The sequence below is a fragment of the Oryctolagus cuniculus genome, chromosome 2 (genome assembly GCF_051225735.1).
Source record: "Oryctolagus cuniculus isolate XC-2025 breed Fujian yellow rabbit chromosome 2, ASM5122573v1, whole genome shotgun sequence".
Classification (NCBI taxonomy): domain Eukaryota; kingdom Metazoa; phylum Chordata; class Mammalia; order Lagomorpha; family Leporidae; genus Oryctolagus; species Oryctolagus cuniculus.
The window spans coordinates 78,702,978-78,722,966 of record NC_142868.1 but is presented as its reverse complement, the minus strand read 5'-3'; the positions used below and the strand labels follow the sequence as shown (position 1 = coordinate 78,722,966).

Genomic DNA, 19,989 nt, shown 5'->3' with positions numbered 1-19,989 from the left:
ATTCAAGAGTCATGTGCTTAGCTCCCAGTAAGAGGAGTCTGCTGTGCACTGTGCTGTCTGAGGTTGGGGCAGGGGGATGCAGGTGGTAGTTCCTTGATCACCTGCTAATGGAGGTGTGGATGCTCGAATCTGTGAGGCTCTGGTTAGTATCAGTACTGCAAATCACTATGTCAGGCCTGGTACTGGGTTTCAAGTTTAAGGCCGGACTTAATACCCTCTCCTGCCCTCTAATCTCTTCAGACTTCTGTCATTCTGTCTTTCAAATATGGCCATCCTCCACTGTTTTCACAGGCATATTAGCAAGGAGCTGGATCGGAAGTGGAGCAGCCAGCAATTGAACTGGTACCCATATGGGATGCCAGCACTGCAGGTGGCAACTTTATCCACTATGCCACAGCCCAAATGGAATTTTTAAAATGAGTACTTGGTATAAAGTTGTTCTGATTGAAACAGGTTATATTGGAATATGAACTGCAAATTTGGTCAATGGAACATAACAATCTCAAATCACATTAATTTATGATAAATTAATATCTGATAAATGTACTGATTTCATGGTAGAAAATGAGTTTAATAAATGGTGCATAGTAAGTTGGCTATACATACGAAAGAAAAATATATTTTAACACCCAGCAAGAATAACATTTAGATTTAGTCAATAATACACATGAGTAAGTAAAAAACTAGTTTTCCTTTTTTTTTTTTCTTTTAAAGATTTATTTATTTGAATGCAGAGCTACAGAGAGGCAGAGGTAGAGAGAGAGCCAGAGTGAGCCAGGAGCCAAGAGCTTCCTCCGGGTTCTTGCATGTCTACTTTTGTGCCAATTCCAGGCTGTTCTGATTATGGTCTTGTGATGCCACTAAGTTTGTTTTCATTGTGTAAGATTGCTTTGGCTATTTGGGATCTCTTGTGTTTCCATATGAATTACTGATTCTTTTTCTATATCCGAGGAGAACGCTGTTGGTATTTTGTTCCGGAACACATTGCATCTGTAACTTGCTTTGGGAAGTACGGGCGTTTTATACTTATTTTTTTTTTTTTTTTACAGGCAGAGTGGACAGAGAGAGAGACAGAGAGAAAGGTCTTCCTTTGCTGTTGGTTCACCCTCCAGTGGCCGCCGCGGCTGGCGTGCTGCAACCAGCGCACTGCGTTGATCCGATGGCAGGAGCCAGGTACTTATCCTGGTCTCCCATGGGGTGCAGGGCCCAAGCACCTGGGCCAACCTCCACTGCACTCCCTGGCCACAGCAGAGAGCTGGCCTGGAAGAGGGGCAACCGGGACAGAATCCGGCGCCCCGACCGGGACTAGAACCCGGTGTGCCGGCGCCGCAAGGCGGAGGATTAGCCTAGTGAGCTGCGGCGCCGGCCTATACTTATTCTTATAATAATCCAGGGCCGGCACTGTGTGGTGTAGTGTTCTGTAATAATCCATTGGATGTGATTGGCAGTACTGATTTGTTCTATTTTTTTATGTTGATCTGCTTTTGATGAAAGTGATATGTTGGGGCTGGCACTGTGGTGCAGCAGTTTAAAGCCCTGGCCTGAAGCACCAGCATCCCATATGGGCAACGGTTCTAGTCCCAGCTGTTCCTCTTCCAGTCCAGCTCTCTGCTGTGGCCTGGGATAGCAGTGGAAGATGGCCCAAGCCCTTGGGCCCCTGCACCCATGTGGGAGACCCAGAAGAAGCCCCTGACTCCTGGCTTCGGATTGGCGCAGCTCCGGTCATTGCAGCCATCTGTCTCTCTGTCTCTACTTCTCTGTAATTTGTCTTTCAAGTAAATAAATCTTTTTTAAAAAAAGTGATATGTTGAAATCTCCCACTATGTCTGTCTTGTAGATTATGTCTCCTTTTATATCTGTTAACATTTGTTAAAATAGCAGTGTACCCTAGCATTGGGTGAAAATACATATGTACTATATTCAAATCTTTCTTGTTAAATTGATCCCTTAATCATTACATAATGACTACCTTTGTCTCGTTAAGCTTTTTTGCCTTAGAGTACGTTTTGTCTGATATGAGCATTACTATTTTTTGATTTCTAATTGCATGGGATATCTTTTTCCACCTATTTAGTTTCAATCAATGTGTATTTTGGAGGGAAATTTGTTTCTATTAGGTAGCATATCGATGGAATTTGTTTTTTAATCCATGTATCCAGTCTATCTTTTAATTACAGAATTTAGTCCATTTACATTCAAAGTTAATGTTTATTAGCAATGATTTGGTCCTGCCATTTTTCCACAAATATTCCTATTGCTTGTTTTAAAAATATTTTATTCTTGGAGATATCCTGTGTTCATAGTCTTTAATGAAGCCTATTTTTCTGTTTCTGTATTTAGTACATCTTTATGATTAAAAGGCTGGCTGGGAGGTGACAAATTCTATTAATATTGGCTTTTCTTGTATAAATGACAGCTTCATTAGGCAAAGTATTCTAATGTTTTTTTTCTTTTTAGGACTTGGACCATATTTTTCCATTCTTTCCTGGCCTGTTGAGCAGTCTGCTGTCAATATAATTAGAGATCCTTTATACGATGTCTGACGTTGCTCTTGCATATCTTAGGATACTTTCACTTTTGAAATTATGAATATAGTGTTTCAAGATGAAGATTTTTTAAGTGAAGATCTTTTCTAATCATGTCTACTTTTGTGTTCTATGTGCTTCCTGTATTTGCATGTCCATATCTTCCTCCTAATGGGGAACATTATCTGATATTAATTCAGTGAATAAATTTTCTAAGCCATTTTTCCCATAATTTCAGGAATTCCTATGATACTTACATTTGGTCATGTGATGGTATCCCATAAATCCCAAACACTGTTTTGTCTAATTTTTTCTGTCTGAGATATTTCAAACATGTCTTCTAGCTCAGCTATTCTTCTATCTCACAAAGTCTGCTGTTAAGGCTTTCCAGTGTATTTTTTTATTTGATGTGTTGGATTTTTCTTCAAAAAACTCCCTTTTGCAAAATTTTTCATCCATGTCATGCATGGATTTCTTTAACTTTTCTTTGCTTTTAGGTATTCTTAAAATCATTGTTTTGAATTCCTTTTCAGAAGTTTCATTAACCTTACATTCTCCGTCTAATGTTAATGTATTATTGTGTTCCTTTTGAGGAGTCATGTTACCTGTCTTGTTCATGTTCCTAATATTTCCATGGTGATTCTTACTCATTTGAGGAATCAATTATTGATATCTCCATGGAAGTCTCTGTTGCAGCAAATGTGCCTCTGTGGCTACGGGAATGCTTGAGCTTATAGCAGAGATCCAAAAGTGTAGGCTGGGTGGGACCAGGGGGCTCTCGTCACCATGTGTGTGAGAGGCAAGAGTCCAGAGTGACTCCCAAATTTGGTGTGGTGGAATATCCTCTGAGTCAATAGAGGGGGGAAACTGATACTGGCTGGTGTGATCTCAGCCTCAGTTCTCATCTGCACCAAGATGAACCAGCTGATTCGCTGCTCACAGTGAGCTGAAAGCGTCCATGCACCCCGCCCACACACTAACCACAAAGAGCACTGATATGCTCCATTGTTGAAATCCATGCCCCAGCACCTGAAGCTCCTAGAGTCATACCAGGTAAGTGTCCAGTAACCCAATCATAACTCACACCCTTCTCAGTTCTACCTATGCCCACATCCCACAGACACAGCAGCAAAGGGTATGCTTTTCATTCACAGAGCTGCCCCTCCCTGGAATGAGCCACCCAGCCCCCTGACATCTCCCCAGGCCAGAGGTGAACTTGAAGTTCTCCATCATTCAAATCTGCTAGTGGTGTGGGCTATAGTAGACTTCTCTTACCTTGTCCTGGGAAGGTGACATCTCTGCCAGTCACGGGATTCACTGGTGGTATGCTATTTGTCCACTCCCCTTGCTCCTCTAAGGAGTCTCTGTTCTGCCCATTCTTAACTGAGAATTTCCCTCAAACTATCGGGAATGTGGTCCTTCCTTTGCTTTCCTGGTATATTCCCATGGCAATTTGGCTGTGTAGGATTGCCATAGATACAATTCTAAGTATCTAATACTTTTCTCCTTCATTCCTTGTTTCTTTCCTTTTTAAGATAGCATATTTTTAATTTATTTAGTAGTACATTAAACCTTTGACTGAAATGTAAAAGTGTTCAATGAGGGAAAAGATCCTAATTTTATCTCTTCAGGAAAACCCTAAAGAATAACCTAACTGTACAAAATAAATGGTAGAAATTACAGTAACTATCCCAAGTCATGAAAAAAAACCTGAAAATGTCCTACATATTTATAAGCATATATGCAAGTAAGTATATCTTTATAAACTGTCATGCAGAAAAAAATTTTGGCAGTGTTCCACTTTGAGAAGGAATTTTGAATGTAAATGATAAATGCAGCATTAATATAGCAGCAGGTTATGTCAACACTGGAGACAGTCCTGACGGGTCCCTGTCTGATGCAGGAAAACAGTGGATGATGGCCTAAGTACCAGGGCCCTGGCCATCCATTTGGAAGCCCCCAATGGTTCTGGTTTTAGGTTGGCCAGCCCATTGTGGACATTAAGGGAGAGAAAAGCAGATGAAAGAGCTCTTTCTCTTATCTCTCTCTGCCTTTCAAACAAATCTTTGAATTTGTGCTTGAGTATCATTTTAAAGATCCAAATAGAGAAGGAGAAAAGCATGCCAATCAGAATATGTATAGGTAAGGGATTTTTACATAATGTGATAAATGTTTCATAAGCCATTGGCATGTAAAATGTAGTCACCACAGTGATTTTTTGCTGCTTAAATCTTAGGTTGTGGTGGTTTTCTCTGAATAAATTTCTCAAATCAAATTTCCTAGGCTCAGCTTTTGGGACTGGAATCAGACTAAACCTGATTTACCTTCTAGAATTATGAATAAGTAGACTACAAGCAAGAAAATATCAACAGGTAAGAAATACTCCATTCTTATCGGGTATAGAACCTCTCAGGACTTCATTGTGGAGGATTTTCATTAAAAGCATTATTGCTAATGAAAGTTTATTGGCAAAAAATGATTTTCTATTTAGTCAATGGAATGAGTGAATTACAACTATTTTCTGAAAGCTTTCTCACTGATTTCCATATGACTACCTAACTTAAATCCATGTATTTGCTTTTTCAAAACGATTATTTCATATAAACAAAGATACATCCATAGTTTCAGAAGTGCTATGCAATCATCACTTTTGAAAATCAACAGCCTAAGTTGCAAGAAACAACTCCTACATGGAAACTTAAGTAGAATGTAGTTACCATGTCATACAGTGCTGAAGAGGTCCTAGGCACTCGCTAATTATTGGCAATTGTGTGATGGAATAAATTTACAATGTAATAAAGTTTAAGAAAATTATATCAGTGAAAATCCTGATTGAACATAGAAGAAATTGTATTATGTTCAAACATCAGGTTATAATGAGCTTTTTTCAATTGCAAATGACATTGCTTTTGTTTTTATTTTCCGACTCATGGTCTATTCCTTCAAGTTATAAATAAACCTCTAGATAAATGATTGCAAGCTATGTCATAATGTTCATGTGCTATTAAATCTAAATGAATACAAAAACATGAACACAGAATGGAAAAATAAGAGGATGTTAGAAAAGGGGTGGGAAGTTGCTAATTTAACTAATCCATCCATTTTTTGAAGGAATGTCTCAGGCAAAATGCATACTGCCTAATGAATTGTGGCTTCTCCTTGAGTGTAGGACTGATGGAAATTAGAGCTAAATGCTTCACTAGATTAACTTGGTATAAACCCTAATATTTCAATTTTTGGTCATAAAACAATGTATAGCTGTCATTCTTTCATAACTCACACATATTTACTCATTTTACTGAATCCAAGGGCAGACTTCTTTTCAATGTTGTAACAGGTAATGGATCATTATTATACAATGATTTTAATTACTTCCCACTATATTGTGCAGAAAATCTTTGAGCTGCATTAATTTAATTTAAGAAACCAAAAACAAGAATGGTAATACATGTGGCATTCATTTCTGGTAAGTATACTAATTTGTTTATATCAGCAATTCAAAAAAGCATTTTTTATCCTTTTAAAATACAGAAACCTCTAACAAAAAATGGCACCATGTGTGATTATAAGAAATCAAAGAAAAAAATGTCCAGGAAAATTGGAGTTTTTATACTTACTAGATATTCATTATAATTTTATTGAATACATTCTAGAAAATCAGCATAAAATTTATACAGAAACATTTCAAAAAATTTTACTTTTTGACAATATTAAACACAGCATGGCTACTTTCTTCCCAGATTACCATTACATTTACTTGGGCAACAATCTCACCTCACTGATTAGGTGTCATCTAAGACTACTAATTCTCTGGAAGTAAATTTGTCAGCAAGGCTTGCAGCAATCTTCTGTTTTTAATCTTTGGCATACAAATGGATAATAGAGTACCCCAAATCATTCCACAGCAATATTTAAATTTCGATGAGCAACACACATCTTAGAGGTGGGAGGGGTTGCCAAATTTGCTTTTAGTACCAGCCAGTAAGCAGACCTTGGCTCAATGTTTAAATAATAGAAAATAATGCCATCTCACTAGTCCCAGTGATCAATTTCTGTTCACAGTTGATCGTAATGATAGGACTAAGAACCAAAGGGATCACATAAACAAGATTAGTGTCTGCAAATACTAGCTGATAGAATAAAAAAGGGAGAGAACGATCCAACATGGGAAGTGAGATAGACAGCAGACCCATAGAATGGCAGATGTCCTAAACAGCACTCTGGCCTCAGAATCAGCCCTTAAGGTATGCGGGTCTGGCTGAAAAGCCCATGAGAGTATTACAGGCATGGAAAGCCAAAACACTCTGGCAAAAAAAAAAAAAAAAAAAAAAAAAAAACAAAAACAAAAAAAAAACAAACAACAACCCACTCATGAAATAATTCTGCGAGTGAGATCCCAGTGGAAAGAACAGGTCATCAAAGAAGGAGGTACCTTTCTCTGAAGGGAGGAGAGAACCTCCACTTTGACTATGACCTTGTCTAAATACGATCAGAGTCGGTGAACTCAAAAGGCTTCCATAGCCTTGGCAACTCATGACAAAAGCCTAGGGTGATTACTGATGCCATAAACAAGAGTGTCAATTTGTTAAGTCAACAACAGGAGTCACTGTGCACTTACTCCTCATGTAGGATCTCTGTCCTTAATGTGCTGTACATTGTGATTTAATGCTATAACTAGTACTCAAACAGTATTTTTCACTCTGTTTCTATGTGGGTACAAACTGTTGAAATCTTTACTTAATGTATGCTAAACTGATCTTCTGTATATTAAGAGAATTGAAAATGAATCTTGATGTGAATGGAAGGGGGAGGGAAGTTATGGGGGGGCGAAGCCATTGTAATCTAAAAGCGGTACTTTGGAAATTTATATTCATTAAATAAAAGTTAAAATAAAAACTAATTATTCTAATTTAATTCACAATCACACTTAAGAATTTTGAAACATATCACAAGGCAACTAAAATAGTGATTGGTTCTTAGTTTAACCAACAAACTTTTCATTCTAAAAAATGGAAAGACAAGAGACCCTGAATAGCAAAAGCAATTTTAAAACAAAGTCAGAGTCATCACAATAAAAGGCATTTATAATCAAAACAGCTTGGTGCAAACATGGATATGTAGATGAATGAAACACATCCCCAAGTAATCTTTGACAAATAAGCTGAAGTAAATTCCTGGAGAATGGACAGTCTATTCAACAAGTGGTGCTGGAAAAATGGGATCTCTGCATGCAGAATTGACCCCTACCTTACACAAAAATCAACTCCCAGCAGATCGAGGATCTAAATCTATGACCTTGCATCATCAAATTACTAGAGAACATTGGGGACATACTACAGGACATTGGCATAGGAAAAGGCTTCCTTGAAAAGACCCCAGGAGAAAGGGCAATGAAAGCAAAAACCAAATTACATCAAGCTAAGAAACTTCTGCTCTGCAAAGGAAACGCCCAACAAAATGGCAAAAACTATTTGCAAATTATGCAACTAATAAAGGATTAATATCCAGAATCTATAAAGAACTCAAACATTTCTGCTCCCCACGACTCTGCCTTTCAAATGATGCCATTTACACCTTCTTCAACCCTTGGCTTTCTGCATAGAGCAACAAATTATGAAGATGTCTTCACTACAAGAAAGTGGCCACCTATTCCTGGTATTTATTAGCTTATTGAATCTGTTTTACTCAATTTGTGAGAAACTGTTGGTGAGGACATGTTGTCATATAACTTAGACATCTACAAATTTACTGTTGTATAATTTTTAATCATTAAAATTTTAAACTTTATTTTGTATTTTTGATGAAAGGTTGGCTCCCCCATGCAGTGCCTCATTTAGATGTGTTAGAGTTTTGTTACCCTATGTTTTCCTATTTATGGACCTTGAGACCTTATCAGGAGATTCTGGAAGCTTCCCTCAGTAGGGAAGGTTAGTCTTCTACCTTAATTCCTATTTGTAGAGATGTGCACATGGAACACTGAGGGAGGAAGGGGATGCCAGCAAGATCAGCCTGGCAATCTATAGGGTGACAGATGTCACAGCCATATTACCCTGCTGTCTGTCTGCATTTGAAGATTTTTCCACTCATACAGTGGGAACTGCTGAACAATCGTGTTTATGAAATGTCATTGTTATGTTTTTCAAGACAGTATCAGGATGACTATGACCCAACTTTAATAGTGACTTTTATCATGACCTTTTTCTATTATCACTATTGTTGCCTTTAAAAAAACAGTAATTAACCCATTAGAATTTAGTTATATAAAACATGTTTCTACCCCAAATCTCAACTTATTTATTGACTTAACATCCATGGGACTGTTTAGGTATTCATGTTTCAATTTTCATCAACAGTTGCCAACTTCAATCCTCCGTGTAGTGAGGACTTTTAAGTACAACCATGCAATGTCAAAAGGCATCATATTCCACTCGAGATACATGCCTGAAAAACTCAACACAGAGCAATGATGTTCTACTGTTAGTTGCTTACAATTGCCTTTTTCTGCTCTATTTCCCCATACATAATACTGCCTGCCTTTTGTTAGTTCTTCCCTATCTTCCACTTCCCTATCTTCATGCCAATTTGTGAAATGTATTTATCTGTTTCAGATTTTCCAGCATCTCTACTCCTCTAACCTGTCTCCTCTTTGCCTTTTCCACACTTACCTATTTACTGTTAGATTCATTGTAAATATGAGGGAAACATGGACAAGGTTAGAATAAGAAGTCACGTTTTCTTGCTCTCAAATACCTACTTACCAGAGCTCGGAAATACCAGCTCTTCGCACAAGCATGAAGCACATTTTATATTTTAGTTCATCCTATGTCACAGATATCAACAGTGTGGAAAACATGACGTAGGGATAAGGGGGACCACTCACTTGAGGTCTTGGGAGGGTTCTGCTCTGATGTGAGGTGTCTCCACCGAGTGCCCAAATACAGCGCCTTCGGTGCCTGGAGGGAACATGAACACAGTAGTCAGTATTAGCAAGTCCTCACAAACATTGGGTTTCATCTCCCTGCTTGTGCCTTAAATATTCCCCTCCAAAAATTGGGAAACAGGAGTACAGGAACTGAAAGGAATACAGAATAGGAAAAGAGCCAAGAAAGTTAAATGTAAATGGCACTGTGTCAGTCAACTTGAAGATCATTTATTTAAGTTCAGATTGAAAATTTCCACCTTATGATCAAGGAAAAAGACACAGCTCCTTCCCCTGCTGAATTTCCCCAAAAGAGAATTCCAGGGATGCAGAAGTCACAATGCCCACTCCTGTCTGTTAATAAACAGTAGTAAATGCAGAAATGGAAGTTGAGTGCCAAGAGCATGTATGTCTAGTTATTTAAAGGCACAGGGCCAGTTGCGTGTTTTGCGATTAGTGTCTACCTTTGCTAATGCTGATCACCAATTGCAGAAGAACATGTCACATTACCCTGACCTCCCTAGAGTTAAGAATCTGTCTGAAATCGTGAACTATTTCAGTTCATTGCGTTATAGTTGATTCAGATGGGGTCATCAAGGTCATGCACTCTGACTTCCCTCGCAGTTGAATCACGCTACATTTAAACTTCTATTTTCTGGCTCCACATGACTGTACAGATTCCCAGGACATTTCCATGATTTATCTGAGCAAAATTGAGTGTTTTTCCTCCTTAAAAATCAAGTGAAAAATATCCACAGTTTTTAAGATGCTGATGATGAAACCTCCTTTATCTTTGGTAATTTTACATAAACCACGTGAATTCTCTTTGAATCTTCCGTAAACATGTTCACATAAGAATGTCAGGCTTACTCCATCAGTGGCCTTACCAATTTTATTAATACAATGAAAATATAAAATTTACATTTAGAAGCAAATCTTCTGCATAATGTGATAGCTAATCTAAAATATATGAACTCATTAAGCAATGATGAAGCCACCACCAGGAAGTCAGAGCTAATGTTCACATTTCTTTTTTTTTTTTTTTTCAGACCTATTGTCATGTTTAATCCCAGTGAGAGTCAAGTTGGGAATTGATAATTTCTTAATAACTAGCTTTATAGGCAAATCTGTTAGAGCCACCAGACTAAGGAAATATGATTAGCAACACAGACCTGGATCTTTAACTACAGAGGAAGAGATTTTTTTTCACCAAGATTCTATGATTTCATGTGTATTATGGTTGCAAGAGCAACTTAATAAGATGATGCAGTAATAAATTCCTACATGACTATTTTCAGTAATAAGCTAAAAGCTGTCAGCATTTGTTTACCACTTAGCTTTTTTTTCTCAAATAATCTAAAGGGCATATAGTGTTTTTCTTGCTTTCACAAATGTAGAGCAATTATTTTTTAAGGGCCTTGCTCTTTTTAAAGTTTGAGGTTTTTTTTTTTTTTAATTTCTGCCAGTGAAAAATTCCTTAAGATAACTTTAAAGCAACAGTTTTAGGTAACAATATGATTTTGTGATGTGTTGGGAGTAGCAATTGAAAAGATCTTCCAAGGTATCAAAAGAACATGCTCCAAAGAACAACTCTTTAACAGTTTGTGATACCCATGTGGAAAGATAAAAAAAATATTCTCTGGGGCAGGTGTTGTGGTGCGGCAGGTTAAATCACCACTTGCAATGCGCACATCCCATATTGCAGTGCTAGTTGTTGTACTGGCTCCTCTGCTTCCCATGCAGCTTCCTGATTCATACTAGGAGGCATCCCTTGTTAGCATGAGTACTTTGGTCCCTGCCACCACCTGAGACACCTGAACGGAGTTCCTGGCTCCTAGATTTGTCCTGGCTCAGTTCTTCCTGCTACGGGCAATTGGAAAATGAACCAGCAGATGGAAGATGTCTCATCTATCTCTCATTCTGTTCCTCCCTTTAAGTAGATGACAATAAACATTAAAGAATTTGTTATTGTGTGACTATGAAAATTTTGCAAAGTGACAGATTTAGCTACAGAATAGTAAATCTATCTTCAAACATAGAATGGTGTACTTAGTAATTTAGCACAGATTACATCAGTAATTCCATAGAAAAAAATTAGGATTGAGCCTCTATCAATTTTGAACCCTAAGTTTCAAATAGAAAATGATTAATACATTAGAAAAAAATTTCTTGAGTAATTAAAGATAAATTCATACCACCTAAGAAGCTAAGTTGGAAACTGATTATCAAATAATTAGCTAAAAGCAGGCCTCTAGACAGTAGTTCCTCCCTTCCTGTTGATATTAAAGATAAAAAAATCAATAAGCAACGAATATATGGGGCCGGCACCTGTGATGTCAGCATCCCATCTGAGCACTGGTCTGAGTCCCTACTGCTCACTTTACAATCCAGCTCCACGCCTGTGCAAACAGCAGAAGTGGCCCAAGTGCTTGTGCCTCTGCTACCCTGTGGAAGAACTTCATAGAGTTCCAGGCTCCTGGCGTTGGCCTGGCTCCGCGCCAGCTGCTGGATTCATCTGGAGAGTGAACCAGCAGATGGAGGATCTCTGAGTCTCTCCCTCCTCCTCACTCTTGTAGTCTGCATTTCAAATAATTAGACTAAAAAAAAGCAACAAGTATAATCTTTAAGGAATCAGGGAGGTAAGTCTGAAGACACCAGGACGAGTATGCACTGTAACAATCAAAGATACCAAGTCAAAATAAACATTTCCCATGATTGGGGAATTTTCACAAATAACAGACTTCTAGTCTGGTTGACTGAGTTAATGTTTGCTTAGGATAAACATTAATACTTTATTTGAAAGGCAGAGAGACAGCGACAGCCAGAGTGATCTCCGTTTCACAGATTTACTCCCCAAATGTTTGCCCCAGCCAGGATTGAATCAGGCTGAGGCCATGAGCTGACAATGCCATCAAGGTCTTCCACATTGTCACAGGAACTCAACAACTTGACACATCACCTGCTGCCTCCCAGAGTGTACATTAGTCGGAAACTGGGATTGGGATCAGAGGCAGGGATTGAATCCAGGTACTCCTACATGGAATGCAAGCATTCCAGGTGGTTTCCGAACTACTGAGCCAAGTACCCACCCTGAGCATGCACCGTTAACTATTATAATGATGAATAAACATGAGACAAACCAAATCCATGGTACAAATGTAGTAGATTGTATGCCTATGGTAATTTCTGGCTTCAGAGAAAGAATGCCATATTCTGCATTATTGGAAAGGACAAAGACCAGGTGTGGCTGATGATCCTACTTCATATTTAAAGACAGTTTAAGACATAAGCTAGAATGATAGGCTTTCTAAGTGCCCAATGTAATAATATGCCACAGTCTCTAAAGTCATTACCAAAAAACCAGAAACACATTTCAAAATGATACCTTGACCATCATGTTTATAAGAGCACTGTTCACAGTAGGCAAAATATGAATCAACCAAGGTGTCCATCCTCTGATGAATGGATACAGAAAATGTGATGTGCACACACATACACACAGAATATTATTCATGTATTAAAAATTCTATAATTTGCATCAGAAACACTGCAACTGGAGGACATCATGTTGAGTGAAATAAGCCAGACACAGAAAGACAAATACCACAAGCTATCCCTTGCATGTAGGAACTAAAAAAAAAAAAAAAAAAAAAACAACCAAATAAATGCTGGTGTGCATCAGTTTTCCTGCAAACACAGAATTTTGCAAACTTTGTTTCAAATCTTTGTCAAATTGCTAAGAATGATGTACTGCTATAGTTTCAATGATTTATGACTATTTTAATATTTATTGTATATTTTGAAAAATCATATGGTGAGTGCAATCTGTTCTCAATTCCTGTCTATATTCTGTATGCTATAATATAAGCTGCTCACTATACCTACTGGCACACAAACATCCTTAGTGAAGTCACTTACCCAGAAAAGGAAAGACAAGAAGAATAAACCAAAAAGAGAAGAATCCAACAGATCTGATTCAAAGCAACCGAGAAAGGCTGAGATACCTCACAGTGGGAGGAAGAAGATTAGGCAAGACAGAACATAAAAATTATATTTTAAATTATGCATCTTAATATTTGCCAATTCTGGCCTTTAGTTTTTCAAGTAAGATCTCCACAATTGTGAATACTTTTTTAGGATTGTGCAGGTACAAAGGAACTTCAAAGAGTTCATGGAAAATGAGATTGTTTGAAATGTATTCATAGGGTCTTCAAAATACACATTCTACAAGGACCTTTTGAAGACTATGGTTCAAGATAATACCGAAGAGATTCTACAAGAGAAATTCATGAGCAAATTAATAAATCATGAGCAACTGTGACCGCAGACTCTTCCCTGGCACCTCACAGATCCCTTGGGCAGCAGTTTGAATCCCTGTGCTTGAAGAGTGAAGGTGTAGCACAAATTCATCCAGAGCAGAAAGGAGGAAAACATATTTATTTATTGTCTTGAAATTTGACCTCTTTTCATGTTCCTATTCTAATTCTATTTTCTGCTTTATTTACATCTGTTTCTTCCTAAATCTAAGTCAGTAAAGTCATAGACTAGAAAAGAAACAGTTTCATTTTACTCCCAGGTCTGGCTCTTTGACAAGTGTTTTTGTTTTTTTTTTTTTTTTTTTTTTTTTGACAGGCAGAGTGGACAGTGAGAGAGAGAGACAGAGAGAAAGGTCTTCCTTTGCCGTTGGTTCACCCTCCAATGGCCGCCACGGCCGGTGCACCGCGCTGAATGATGGCAGGAGCCAGGTGCTTCTCCTGGTCTCCCATGGGGTGCAGGGCCCAAGGACTTGGGCCATCCTCCACTGCCTTCCCAGGCCACAGCAGAGAGCAGGCCTGGAAGAGGGGCAACCAGGAAAGAATCCGGCGCCCCGACCAGGACTAGAACCCGGTGTGCCGGCGCTGCTAGGCGGAGGATTAGCCTATTGAGCCGCGGTGCCAGCCGTTTGACAAGTATTTAAAGCTCTCTGACTCTTGTTTATAGAACTAGGTTCTGAATAACAGCATCTCTGAGGTACCTTCAGTTTTTAACAGTTACAGCTATATGCTTTTTTCAAGCATGTCAAAACATGTATACTATAACTCTTCTTATTACTACCTAAACACAAGTGGAAATGAGGTTGCTTCTCCAAATTGACAGAAAATAAATTATTTTGGAAAAAGGTTGGAGCAATGATACCGGGAAGACATTATTAACTGCCATTCGTTTTACTCCCTGAAAAAGTTTCCTCTGAATCCTGAGAGCATCATTACCCTTTAAAAGAAGAAATGTCAACCCATTTAAGCAAACAATATGAGTATGTCTCCTATTTGTGTTATTTTAATCATCTAAATAGTATTTCTGCCTCAAGCCAACTCCAGAAAACACAACCCATACAAGGCTAGAGTAATCTACCCAAACTTGTGCCACACTTGTGCTGAAAGCCGCGATTACTTCTTTGGGGACTGTTTTTTGGTCAGTTTTCAATACTTCTGCCAACTGATCCAAATACATCTGTTCAGATCGCATTTCATCTACTAATTATTATTTTTAAACCAAAAAATATATTCTCTGAATATATTTACAATTTACTACCTATAACACTCATTTTGAATCCATTGTCTCTAATCAGAACTTTTAGCTTTTTAAGTTTACATGTTACTTCTATTTAAGGCTAAGAAAAAAGTCAAAGGCATATTCCTTATATACTCCTGTTTTCTTATGTACAACAAGGTGTTTTACATTTTAATTAATACATACTGATAAGGATCAATATTTCAAAGAGCATCTCTTTGAAATCTTTTTCTCCTGTTTTCATTTTTATCTTCCTTTGATGAAAATCATATCCCAAACACCCAAGTCAGAAGCTGGCAAAGTATACTGAGGCATGCTATCTCATTCACCTTCCTCATTGGTGTCATTCCTTCCCCAGCTTTAATTCCACTTATACCTTCAGCCAATTATTCCTCCATACGTCAGCCACATAATGTTCTAAAACACAAAGCTGACTTTGTATCTTTCACTTAAAATATTTGGGGAATCCAATTGCTTTTAGACAAAAAGCCAAATCCGAATTCCTTATCAGAATATATGGCTTAGCTCTATGAATTTGACACTTCAGTGATAATAAACACAGATTTTTGAAATATTCAAATATTACCAATTTTCATGGGTACAAATTATCCCCAGCATACCTTTCCCCTTGCCATAGTTGAAGTTAATTTCTACTGACTTTTCAAGATACAAGTGCAGGTGTGTGTGTGTGTGTGTGTGTGTGATAAAACATTTTCTGTATCTGTGCAGTTTTCTCCCTCTGCCTAGGCTTCTCCTGTTCCTTGTGAGAATTTGACAACATTGCACTGCAATTTTCTTTATATCCTTACTCAGTGCTTATAAGTTTGAAGTTAAGGACTTGTCTTATCCAAATCAGTATATTTAGCATTGATCACAGATTTTGTTTTGTAGTTGAGGATCAATAAATGAAATAAAGTTGTGAATGAAAGAAGTAATGAAAGCATGAATCAGTGAAAATTTTTCTATTTTATAATTGATATGTAAAAAAACCTATGTGTTTCCTTGTATATTTGTTTGCTTAATACTTTACAATAAGTTATTAATTTACTGAGGAGATTATCTGAATTTAATGAAACTTTATGCTGCTAGGCAATTTAATCTTTAATAAAACAGGGAAATGCTGTTGTTAAAATGTTCTTGTGAATGAAAAGGAGCAAAAAAACCTCACTATTATTGTTATTTGAAACTGAATAGCTGACAAGATTTCTAAAAGACAACTATTTAACTTAATATTTATCATTTTTGAGATAATGTTTTAATTCATATTATAGTCAAAGGCTTAAAGGATCTACTAAATCAAGAGTTCTATAAATAAAAATTCTCAAACTCAACTTTTAAAATTCACTCATAAAAGTAAAAAGATCACAGTCCAACAGAAAACCAGGAAAGGGCTACACACAAGAATCAAATGAAATGCTCTTTAACTTTCTGCATATAATTTAAAAATAATCACAAAACTATAGTATTACTTTCTTTTTCAAAATCTGGTTTTACTTTTTATTTTCATAATTAAAAAAAAAAAAACCCTCAGGGCACTTGATCTTGGATGCCAAATCATGTCACCTTGTCTGCCTCTAAATATGCTCAAAAATGTAAAAAAGATAATATGGTACGATACACTCTTCAAAGAAAGGGAAATTCTGTCAACCACGGCAACATGCATGGAACTGGAGTGCACTGGGCTAAATAAAGGAAATGCAGAGAAAGATGAATACTGTATGATCTCAGTTGTATGTGGAATGCAAACATGCCAACCTCCCATAAATAGAGGGTAAATACGTGGCTATCCATAGGCTGGGGCCAGAGTTAGCGGAAGAAGGACAAGGGAGAGGAAGAAAGAGAAAACACTGATCAAAGAGCACAGAGCTTCAGTTAGACTACAGAGATAAGTATCATGGAACTTTGCACTTCTTGATGACTACAGTTAATAGTGTACTCTATCTCAAGACTATTAAAATCATAGGGTTTAAAAAAAAAAACATTTTCTCCACGAAAATAAGTTGTTAATTTCAAATGTAAATAGAATAAATTCCCTAATCAAAAAACAAGGGTTGGCCAAATGGATGAAAAACCAAGACCTACAAGAATCTCATTTTTCAGGTAAAGTAACATGTCGGGGCTGGCACTGTGGCATAGTGGGTAAAGCTGCTGCCTGCAGTGCCAGCATCCCATGTGGGTGCCCATTTGAGCCCCTGCTACTTCACTTCTGATCGAGCTTTCTGCTATGGCCTGGGAAAACAGTAGAAGATGGCCCAAATCCTTGGGCCCCTGCACCCACATGGGAGACCTGGAAGAAGCTCCTAGCTCCTGGCTTCAGATGGGTGCAGCTCCAGCTGTTGTCGCCATTTGGGAAGTGAACCATTGATGGAAGACTTTCTCTCTTTCTCTCTCTCTGCCTCTCTAAGCTTTGCTTTTCAAATAAATAAATAAATAAAAAGATACATGTAGACTAAAACTGAAGTGTTGGAAAAAGATAAACCAAAAAAATGGAAATCAAAAGCAAGTGGGGTAACTATAATTATACCAGATAAAATAAACTTTAGATTAAAAAACTAAAAAAAGAGATGAAGAAGATGAATAAGGTCACTGTATGTTGATTAGAAGATAGATAGAAAAATAAGAAAAAATATATATGTAACACAAGACCACTAAGATTTATAAAGAAAATTGTTTTAGACCAAAAGCAGAGAGAGACTTCAATACAATAATTGTAGGATGTTCAATACCTAAGTCATCAATGGATAGATCATCCTGACAGAAAATCAAAGATTCTTGAGAGTTGAATTCTACTATAGTGTAAGTGAACATGATACACACGTACAGAACATTTAATTCACAAGATAAGTAATATACATTCTTTTCAATGGCAGATAAGATATTTTATAGAAGAGATCACATATCAGGCTCCATATCAAGTCTCAGTAAATTAAAGATATCATACCATTAATCTTAGATCACAGTAGAATTATACAAGCTAACATGAAAAATGGAAAATTTGCAAATAATGGGAAATTAAACATTATTCTCCTGAATGAGCAATGGATCCTTGAAGAAATTTTGAAAAGGATATAAAACTTTTCTTGAAGCAAATAAAAAATGAAAACACAACATATCAAAACCTATCGGATACATAAAAAGCAGTATTAATAGAGATGTATATAGCACTAAGTGCTTACATTAAAAAAAAGATCTCAAATAAACAATGTAATCTCAAGTACTTAGGAAAACAAGAATTGGGGCTGGCATGGTAGTCTAGTGGGTTATGATGCTGGCATCCCATAGCATACTTTCAGCTACTATGTTTCCAGTCCAGCTTCCTGCTGGGAAGGCAGCAGAAGATGACCTACATACTTGGGCCCAGCCACATATGTGGGAGACCCACTATGAGTTCCTATTTCCTGTCTTCAGCCTGATTTAGACTGGTTGTTGTGGCCTTTTGGTGAGTCACTCAGCACAGGGAAGATATCTTCTTCTGTCTCTCTCTCTCTCTCTAACTCTGACAAATACAAAAATAAATGTTTTAAAAAAACTCAAGAACAAACCAAATACAAAATTAGCTGACACCAAGAAATAATAAGAATCAGAGCAGAAATAAATATAATTGAATCAAAAAAGTACAAACGATCAACAAAACAAAAATAATCTCTATTTGAAAAGATAAAATATAATAGCCATTAGGAAGAACAACAAAGAAAAAAAAGAGGGAAAAGATTGAAATAAAGTTAGAGATGTAAAGGACACTAGAACTGATACCGAAGATTTATAAAAGATCTTACGACAGTACCATGAACAATTATATGCTCTCTAACTGGAACACTTTGAAGACAGAAAGTCTTAGATACCTGTAAACTACCAAAATTAAATTATAAAAATATAGAAAATCTAAGCTGACCTATAAAATTAGATGAAGAATAATTAAATGTACACGATCAAAGGGAATCTAAGGACCTGATAGTTTTGCACAATTCTTCAACATATTTAAAGAGGAACTAACTCCAATACAATTGGAAATATTCCAAAAAATGGAAAAGAATGGGACTCTGTCAAACAGTTTTTATGAAGCCAACACCATTCTGATAGCAAAACCAAAGATACAACACACAGAATAACCTACAGACCAATATCATTGATTAACTTAGATGGAATTTTTCAACAAGATATTAGCAAACTAAATTCAAAATTACATTGAAAAGACCATTCATCACAATCAAGTGCAATTTATTTCTGTGATACAAGGATTGTTCAACATTCACAAATCAATAAACGTCATAAATCATATCAAAGAATGGGGAACAAAAACTATGTAATCATCTCAAAAGACACAAGGAAACATTTGATAGGACTGACCATATCTTTATAATAAAAATCTTCAACAAACTAAGTATAGAACTAACATACTTATGAGTAATGAAAACTTTATATGACAAGCCAACAGCCAAAAAGCTCTGAGACATTTCCACTCAGATTTGGAACAAAACTAAGATGCTTACTTCATCACTTTTATTCAACACAAGTATTGAAAGAATTGACAAGTAATGGCAAGAGTAATTAGAGATGAGAAAGAAACAAAGGGCATCAAAATTGGGCAAGAGGAAAAAAAAAGTCCATGTTTACAGGTGACACGATTTTGTACATGGAAACATGCTAAAAACTTCACCAAAAAGCTGCTAGAATTGGTATATCATTTCATTACAGTAGCAAGATACATAACCAACACGCACAAAATAACATTTCCATGTACCAATAATGATCTTGCTGAAAGAGAAATCAGGAACTAAATCCCAGTCACAATAGCTATTAAAAATGTAGACACTTAGGTTTACTGCAGCTCAGTTCACAATAGCTAAGACATGGAATCAGCCCAAATGCCCATCAACTCTCAACTGAATAAAGAAATTGTGGGACATGCACACTATGGAATAGTACACAGCGGTAAAAACAAAATGAGATTCGGTCATGTACAACAACATGGATGAATCTGGAAAACATCATACT

At 36.9% G+C, this 19,989-nt stretch overlaps 1 protein-coding gene and 1 long non-coding RNA gene across 5 annotated transcripts in view; one reads left to right on the top strand and one right to left on the bottom strand.

The window, feature by feature from the left end:
- The window catches only part of LOC149127848 (uncharacterized), a 43,231-nt gene extending 40,675 nt beyond the window's left edge, over nt 1-2,556 (top strand). The window contains exon 3 of one of the 2 annotated variants that reach the window (XR_016229950.1): nt 2,458-2,556. This is a non-coding gene — a long non-coding RNA (uncharacterized LOC149127848). Of the gene's footprint in view, nt 1-1,599; nt 1,620-2,457 lie in introns of those variants that run through there. The other variant, XR_016229955.1, reaches the window with a different exon arrangement.
- The window catches only part of SGCZ (sarcoglycan zeta), a 1,232,459-nt gene that overhangs the window by 20,188 nt on the left and 1,192,282 nt on the right, over nt 1-19,989 (bottom strand). For all 3 annotated transcript variants that reach the window (XM_017350432.4, XM_089327274.1, XM_089327275.1), the window contains one exon: nt 9,406-9,478. In XM_017350432.4, coding sequence (XP_017205921.2) covers nt 9,406-9,478 — 73 coding nt within the window. The remainder of the gene's footprint in view (nt 1-9,405; nt 9,479-19,989) is intronic.